This window comes from Melanotaenia boesemani, chromosome 10, assembly GCF_017639745.1.
Source record: "Melanotaenia boesemani isolate fMelBoe1 chromosome 10, fMelBoe1.pri, whole genome shotgun sequence".
Taxonomy (NCBI): Eukaryota; Metazoa; Chordata; class Actinopteri; order Atheriniformes; family Melanotaeniidae; genus Melanotaenia; species Melanotaenia boesemani.
The window spans coordinates 17,383,432-17,392,378 of NC_055691.1; the positions used below are offsets into that span (position 1 = coordinate 17,383,432).

At 37.0% G+C, this 8,947-nt stretch overlaps 1 protein-coding gene across 1 annotated transcript; it reads left to right on the plus strand.

The window, feature by feature from the left end:
* The first annotated feature begins 872 nt into the window (after positions 1-872).
* On the plus strand, positions 873-2,402 carry c10h11orf96 (chromosome 10 C11orf96 homolog). Its single transcript, XM_041996228.1, has one exon. It carries the CDS (start codon positions 1,212-1,214, stop codon positions 1,590-1,592), a length of 381 nt encoding a protein of 126 aa, XP_041852162.1. The 5' UTR covers positions 873-1,211; the 3' UTR covers positions 1,593-2,402.
* The last annotated feature ends 6,545 nt before the right edge of the window (positions 2,403-8,947 follow it).

The following is an 8,947-nucleotide window of genomic DNA, read 5'->3' on the forward strand; positions in this document are numbered from 1 at the left end:
AGAAATTCTGTTTTGTTTTGTTTTTTTTTTCCATCTGGTAGCTCCAAATCTAAGGACTGATGGGCTTTGTTGTTATTATTAATTTATGCTAATTTAAATGTACTTATTCAGTATTTGCTGGTTACCTAGCTGCTACTTCAAGGCAAAAAGGGTTTGTATACCTGACTACATATTGCGAGTGCTTCTTGCCCTTTTACATGCAAATTTGCATATTCATCTTCCCTGTGGTAATACATTTTATCAGCAAAAGGACTGTCATTACTTCCACTATTTTTCTCTCCCACATGTTTACATATTTACAGTTTAAAGACTATAAAGATACCTGTCAGTCATGTTTTGCTCCAAACACTTGGGACATATGAACTTTCATTATGCATGTGTATTTTTTCTGTGATAAATGATAAAAGATGTTATTGTGAGTTAAATGTGAGTTTATTTAGTACAATTCATATACATGTCTACTATGTCCAACCTGGCAAGTAAAGCAGAGAGCTAATAACATGTATGGAATTTGACATTGGTCAGCATACGTAGACACAGTTACATCTCAGGGGATAAAAATAGACTATAAAGTACAAACAGAACAACATCTTGAATGATCAAGTTTAAAATTTGTAAAAGCAATATAGTTTCTTAACCTTTGATTTGGAGCACTTAATAACTCTACCTTTGTCTTCCTCCCTTTCCTCCACAGTAAATGTATAAAAGCTCTAACACCCAACATACAAACAGATATTGTCTTCTCATATGTTTATTTTGAGGGGCTGACAAATACAGCGACCGGAACCATGACTGAGAGGGACAGAGGGAGAGTGGGAGGGACCTGGCAAACACAGGGAGAGAGAAAGAGCCGGAGTGGGTTGTGAGCTGCTATAAAAGAGAAAGCTGGAGCAGCTTGTGGCAGTAGTTCCAGCTGACTGATACCAATGTACCAAACGAGAGACACAGACAGCGGGTTCCAGCAAAGCTGAGAGGAGAAAAAAGGAGGCTGATAAGTGTAGTTTAAAACCTTTTTTCAAAACAGATATCCTTCAGTGTTTTGGAGGTTTGTGGACTGATTGTTTGGCCGGACATTGGATGGACTCTTGCTTTTTAGCGCCTGAGACAGAGATTACTCTTCAACCAGGACAAGGTTCTTGAAAGAGCAAAAAAAAGTTTAAGACTTTTTCTGATTTAAGTTTGATTTAATTTCATTTGGCTCCTGTTCAACCATGGCTGCTGTGCGTCAGATGGCTATGGAAGCCTCCAGCTTTCACGTCCTGCCAGCTCATCTTATGGCCTCAACTATGGAGGAGTTCCCCCAGCAGCTGCCCGTCCCAAAGGTCCCAGCAAAGGGTAAGAGTCGCGCTCGTCGACCCCGCGAGGCTCGCTTCAAAACACAGCCTGTCACCTTTGCTGAGATCGCAGAAGTAGAAGAAGAAGGGTCTTCCCCCCTCGAAGAAGAGAGGGCACGCCGCTCCTTTTTGCAATCCCTGGAGAACCTCCGGCGGAGCACACAGACCCTCCACTGCCTACCGGCTGCCCATCGCAGCCTCACCCCTACATCCACACAAGCCAGCCTGGACTCCAGCGACTCCGACTCCACCCAGTGAGGGGTTCAGCATACACATCTCCAAGCTCTTATGTTAACTGCTTCACTCGCCACTTCAGACGGAGGCCAACTGAACTGACCTAAACTGGCCTACCCACCAGCCTGCCTGTGTGTGTGAGCTGCTGTTGTCATGCAAAAGTCTGCATTTAGTACATACTAACATGTCACCATACAGCCCGAAGCTGCACTTAATGCATATGTGTAAACTTCTCTGCCACAGGCTGGTTTTACTGCTGTCCAGACGTGATGCGTGTAAAGAAGGTAGCTGATGACGCAGTGTTGAACACACCATTCTTCAAATGTATTCCTTTTCTACTGTAGATGCCTGAAAAAAAAACTTGAAAGATGAAAGATAGATGATATTTTTCCATTTGAAGTAGTATTACTATTTTTGTTTCAATCCAGATTTTTCTACTTGACCACTGATAGAAAGGACTGTTAAAAATGTTAGTATTGTGACTTAATACACTGTAAATAATAGCTAAATCCATTGAAAGTGACCTGGCTGTCACTGAAACAGAGTACTAGTGCAAAGCTTTGTCAAGAGTCTATACTCTTTGTTTTTCAGCTTCGCCATCAGTGAAATCAGTGTTCTTACTTCGATTCCTGAGCAGTCTGTCTAAATGTCTGTATTTATTTTATAATTTCATTCATAACCAAGTGGGTTATAGATGTAATATTTTGTGTCTCTTTCTGACTCCTAGTCACTTTGACTTTCAAAGAAAATTATAACCTTTATACTTTGAGTGTGTTGTACTTTGTACATATATTTGTTATATTTACCTTAATAAATATTTTCAAGTACACTGAATAAGTTTCTGTTTTCTTGTTTTCTGTTTGAATAAGCTGTAAGAAGAAAAAAAAACTCTAGAAGATAATGTCATGCATTATCCACTGAAAAATCTGTCTTCAATAACACTTCATTTTTACTTTGCTGGCAATAAAAAAAAACAGGCGTTCTCTGCAAAATTACACGACAGAGACATTAAGAGAAGTGATGTATTACAATCTCAACGTCTTTAGATACAGTTTGGATAACAGACAGCAGGAAGTGGTAAATAGCTTGTTATTGTTAAGATAAGCTGACGTCTGACCCCTGTATGAACATTCAGTATTACTTGACCTGTGGCTGCTGTGCGGCTGCTGACGCACTTTGAGTAATGTCGGGTTTTCATCAGTGAACTCAGCCACAACAACCTTGCGCCTGCTGAGAAAAGTGCCTGCCAGAGAGTTGCTGGAGAGCAACCCTCCTGTTGTTAATAACCCTCCTCTCTTAATCCACTTGGTGATGAAAATAACATCAAAACTCCCATCCAAGTGCAACTAAGCAGCAACATGCAGATGGAGATAATGCTTTGGGGGGTCTTAGATGAGAACCTGCTTCACTTACATGCAGCTAGACTGAAAATAGACTGATTAAGGGAATCTGCAGGACCCTCAGAGGAAGATTGGCTCAAGTGCTGCATAACTAGTCTCAGAGGGACATAGCTCAGATGTCAGCACTTGAGAGAGAATGGGATTGGAGATACAGATAGTGTTGTGTTTAATATATATTTCTTCTTTTTCTTGACAAATCCAATGAAAATACATTTGTGAGTCTTGCTTTTATTACATATAACCTTGTTTAAGCACCAAAAATATATATTTTGGATGGACTTTAATTCTGACTTTAAACCTCAGTGTTTAGATTTTATATACAGTTATAAGTTTTTGAACACAAAAGGTCTGCAGAGGAATAACTGCATTGGATGATTTTTCCCCCCATTTTTGGTGTTTCTAAACAATTGGTAGACAATAGAAATAAATAAGGAATATCATCTGCCTCATATATAAACCTTAACATGTATGCACATTTCGTGCTTGGGTATTTATTTAGTAATAGCAACCCTTATCTTCTAATGCATGTGAGAAGAAATACAAGGCCACGTGTCAGAGGATGTAACCACCATAAACTTAAAAGTCACATCTGATATGGAACAAAGCACAACAGCATTTATTTTAATGACAGCCACTTAGAGTTGTCCAAGCAATGGGCAGGATGGATAATGACCAGATGGTAGCACATGATAGGTCTCCATACATGTTGTCATCCCTTAAACAAACACACACACCATTAGTCAATTTTCCCCCCTTTTTGGAGACCTTTTGTCCATAACCACATTCAGAATCACAGCCAAACTCTGGAAACAGCTGTGTCACTGAAATGAAGTGTGGGAGTACTTTGAATATTTGTCATCATTTACTGGTGAAACAGACTGATATGATACTTGCATGCACTTTCCACCCTATTTCTTCTGTAACCTAGTTTCTATATTCAGAGGAGATAGATTAATGTGCAGGAGCATCACAGAAAGATAATTTTTCTCAATTAATTTAAGGAAAGTACTTCTGACTGATTTAGTTTCACTGTCTCACTGCAAGACGTATGCTATGATTTTTAACAGGGCTCTGTCTAAGGAAAGGTCATAACTCAATTCTGGCTACAAGAGATGGATTTTAGCAAATATGAGTCTGATAAATGTCTGAAGACTATCTACACACTTATTATTTAAAGCCACATTTGAAAAATCAAAGAGTTTCTAAGCAGCAAATATTGCCACCTTTGTCTGAAAACTTTCTTTTTAATCCATCAAGACTTTAACCTTCAAGCTTTTTTACATTTATAGTAGGAACCAAACCTGGCTTAGTCCCCAAAACAAACATTTAAATCTTAAAATCTTCAAAGGGAAGTTCGGATGTGCATAGTGTCCCTGCACACAATCTGTTGGCAGATACATTATAATAGGATGAAAAGGCAATGATCTGACAAAGAGTACAAGGAGTCCATGACAGAAACTGTGCAGACACTATATCCAGAGGATTGTTAAAAGCCGTGTCATCCGGCATTACTGATCCACTGATGGACCCAGTTTAGTTTATATACAGGGCTGGCAGGGGGATGGGTGATGTGTAAATATTTATCCTCACCACCATTCACAAACACCTTAAGTCCCCAGATATCATCTCCAGGATTGTGATGACAGACTTCTCTTCTGCATTTAATATCACGTTAATACATGTCCTTGCTGAGAAGTTAACATCCATCTTTCACCTGAACCACCAGTTATTTTCATGGATTATATTTGATTATGGTGATATAATCTATAGAACTGCTTTGAAGACTCTTCTCAATAAACTGGATGTCATAACCATGTTGCCATCCACTTTGTCACAAGTGCTCCTTTCAGCACCCATCACCGTAATCTGTATTCTCTAGTCAAGTGGTAGTCAGGTCAGTTCATTCCCAGAGAGTAATCTTTTGCTATCAGTTTATTTATTAAAACTTTAGATAGCAAAAACCCTGCTTACCTCAGCTCTTTACTTATTATCCATAATAATAATAAAGACCATCATTTACGTTCCATTAACTTTGTTAACTTATTCATCCAAAAAGCCTGTACATCGTTTGGAAAATTAGCATTTCAATTTGCAGCCTCTAATGACTGGAACCAGTTACAACAGAAATCTCAGTTCATTTGTTCTGTTTTCCTTTTGAACAAACTTGTTGCATTAGATCATCTGTGATCGCTGCTCCTGCTAATAATTGCTCCTGAGAATTTTGGAATCAATGTTTCATTGCAGTTGTTGTAAATTTACTTTTTTATATATATATATACAATATTGTATATTGTATATAAAATTGTGTGATCTTGTAATGTTGTTATATGTACCAATGTACTATGTGTTTTAGTATTGCCTCAGGCCTAGGTTATCATTTTCTGTCAATGAGCCATTGATTTGAGTCAGGTGTGTTGTAGCAGGGAAACATCTAAAACCTTCAGGGTGGTAGCCTTCAAGGACTGGAGTTGGTGACCCCTGCTCTACATTTTCTACATCTCGGACTGCAAGTCCACTCAGCCTGTCATCTGGTGAAGTTTTCTTACGACACAGTCCTGCTTTCTGCCCCTACATTACATCACAGCTGTGCTCTGCAGGAGTTTGTCACCTGGTTTGAAAGTTCCTGTCTTGAACTCTATGTAAACAAGACAAAAGATCTCATTGGGACATTTCTCTACTAAGCAAAGATAGCTGGCAGCTGGCTGGTACCACCAGCATCCAAGGTGAACTGGTGGAGATGGTGGTGGAGTACAGGTACTTTGGTACAAGTTACAAGATTTTCTTCTAATACTGAGGAAATCCTTCAGAAATGTCAGCAGCATCAGTACCTACTCAAGAAGCTGAGTTCATTTTTCATTGTCTACTAGTTTAACTCTATAAGTCTGCAAAATTGTATATGTTTAAACTCAATTATTAAGATTTGCTCTAAAACGATTTGACACTCTGTTCGAGCTCTGTCTGGCCTCTGCAAACAACAGAAAATTAAAATGCAGCCAAGCATAGTTTATGTTTTCAAAATATGCAGGAAGCACCCAGAACAAAGAACAATGTTAATCCCAAGTTAGAAAGTGGTGAATATTTGGTTAAACCAGTTTTAAAAACTGAGCTTTCAGACAGAAAATGTTAGAAAAGTTAAAACTGCATTAGACAGTAAATAGTTTTATAGACATCTTTTGCAGGTTTTTGCTTGATTAAAGGTAGTTCATTCATTTTTATTTGCTATTAACATGGCTTTATTTATTCCCTTGCATACTTAATAAACACTTCCAAGGCTTTTTATGATAATATATGCCTGCTGTATTATAGTTCCATTCAATCCAAGATATTCTGATTTTATTTTAAATATTTGTTTAATAGTTTTAGATTTAATACATTTGGAAAGCACTCAAAGGGTTGCCATATCCCAAAATGTGTACAAAGCCAGTTGATACAGTCTGCTACCCAAGCTTATAATTTCTCATGTTTGTAATACAAACAATCTAGGAGATGGGTGTGAGGAGACAGGAAGGCTTTATCTAAAAGGTGGTTGAGGTCAGAAAAGGTTTATTAGATGGCACTGAATGAAGGCTCCCACTTCAATGAGGTTAAATAGAGCACATTTCCATCTTGGTTATGTTTTTTGAGTGATGTGCTCTCACATCACAGTCAGCACGACTAATATCTGGTACAATATTTAAACTGAAACAAGAGTCCTCTCAACTACATGGAAAGTGTCTGCTCAGTGATTCCACCCACAGCCTGGAGAATATTATGCTAAGCAACCTGTTTGTGGTATTGTGAATATGTCTGGTTTTTATCTTACATTTTATCTCATGTTTATGGATCATTTGTCATTTAATGGCTGCTTTGTATTGGACAGTTTCTTGGTCTAGTCTCTTTCTGGTTACTGCTAAGAGTTTTGAGATGTTTAATATTTTAGAAATATGCAGGAGTAAAATCCAAGGAAAACTGAATGTTCACTTGAAAATAAAAAAAAACAACTTAAATACAAATATGGGTTCACACCAACAGGCATATTTAAGTGTGTGCATTCAGTTAGTAGTAAATAAAGTAGAGTTCAGCTAAAGTTGGGCATCAATGATTCTATTTAAGACATTTGTGTCAGGTAATAGCAAAAGTATTTGGCTCTTTATAAAATTTTAATGTTTAATTTAGAAGTTCTTTTCACATATTGGATGTTTAAATAAATGATAATGATAAATGTTATAATAATGTTATAAAAATGTTATAATAAATGAATAATAAATGTTTAAATAAATATTAACATGTTAGAAAGTAAAAACTGTTTCTTTTTATGCCACAAATACATCATTAGTTAAACATCAGTTAGCCAAATGTGAATACTAATCCAATAGAAACAAGAACATTAACTTTACTGGGTTTAAGTCATGAGGGAATATCCTGAACTGAAGTGTTAGTTTTGCTACTTTCTCTCTAAAAAACCCTTGTGACACAATGTTAGAATAAAAACAATTGTTAATACCATTTAATAATATGTAAAAAAAAAAAAAAAAAAACAAACAAACAAAACAAAACTATAGGACAAAATATGTATTTCTATTTTTATTGACTCCTCCATTTATACAAGCATTAACCTTAACCCTTAGAAGATTAAAGGGGTTGCTATTGATTGGATCCATAGATTATCAATGGTGCATGCATGTGCAAAAAATGTTTATGCATCTACTGTGTGTATGTTGGAGTGTAAGTTGTCTTAGGATCTCCACGCATCCAGAAGCATTCCTATCCAACACTGGTCCACTAACTTAAAAACAGCAGATGTCTAGTAGGGCAAAGTAAACAGTGTCCAGAACATTCAGTGTGCATCTTTTATTTCTAAATTCCTAGGGACAGATGTCCAGGGTGTAGCTATCTGTTATCCTATGACAGCCTGGATAGACTCCAGCACCCCTGTGACTCTGATCAGGGTGAGGAGGGGAAGGCTTGGAAATAGAACAGATGGATCTCTGTGCTCTTCATCTCCCTCTGGTGTTGTAAAGCAGATATGCTTATAAATGCAGAACAGAAGCTGACCCAAATTTCTCCTATTTAAATTTCAGCTTCTCAAGTTTGCCTTCCAGTTTGAGGAACAAGGACACTGTTCACCTGCTCTGAAAAAGCATTTGAAAGAGCATTATATATATATATATATATATATATATATATATATATATATATATATATATATATATATATATATATATATATATATATATATATTCTGAAAACATTCATGTAATTTTTGCATATGTGTAGCACATGCTGTGGATTCTCTATAGCCTGAACCTCACGGGGTAACTGAAAAACCAATGTGAGTCCCCAGACTTTCACATCCAAGCCTCTTTTTCAGTGCGTGTTTTTCCATTTTAGGCAGTGAGACAAAGAAAGAATGAAGATGCCAAACGCTCTCTTTCACTCTTCTAACTCTACAATTACTTGGAACTGCAGATTAAGTAAATTATCTCTAGTGGGCCAACGTTATACAACCCCAATTCCAAAGAAGTTGGGAAACTGAGTAAAAAGTAAATAAAAATGGAATGCAGTGATTTGTAAATCTCATAAACCCATATTTTTTTCACTAGAACATAAACAACTAAGACATTTAACAATTTCATGGAAAATGTTCACTCAATCTGAATTTCATGGCAGCAACACACAAAAAAGCTGGAACAGCATTTACCATTGTGTCACAAATCTTTTTCTTTTAACAACTATCTGTAAACATCTAGGATGTGAGGAGACTACACTGTGTTCCAAGGGAAGGGGAAACTACTTTAAGACCCATTACTGAACTTCAGCAACTGAACCCATTACTGAAGACATTTTCACACTGTTGAGCCCACTAATAAAGGTTAATTCAGCTTGTCTTACTTCCTGCCTCTTCTATGAGCTCTCCCCAGATACTAAAAGTCAATTTGATGTTGACTCTTGTATTATCTCTTGCTCCTCCAGTTTCTTTCTTTTCCTTGCTTCTTCTAA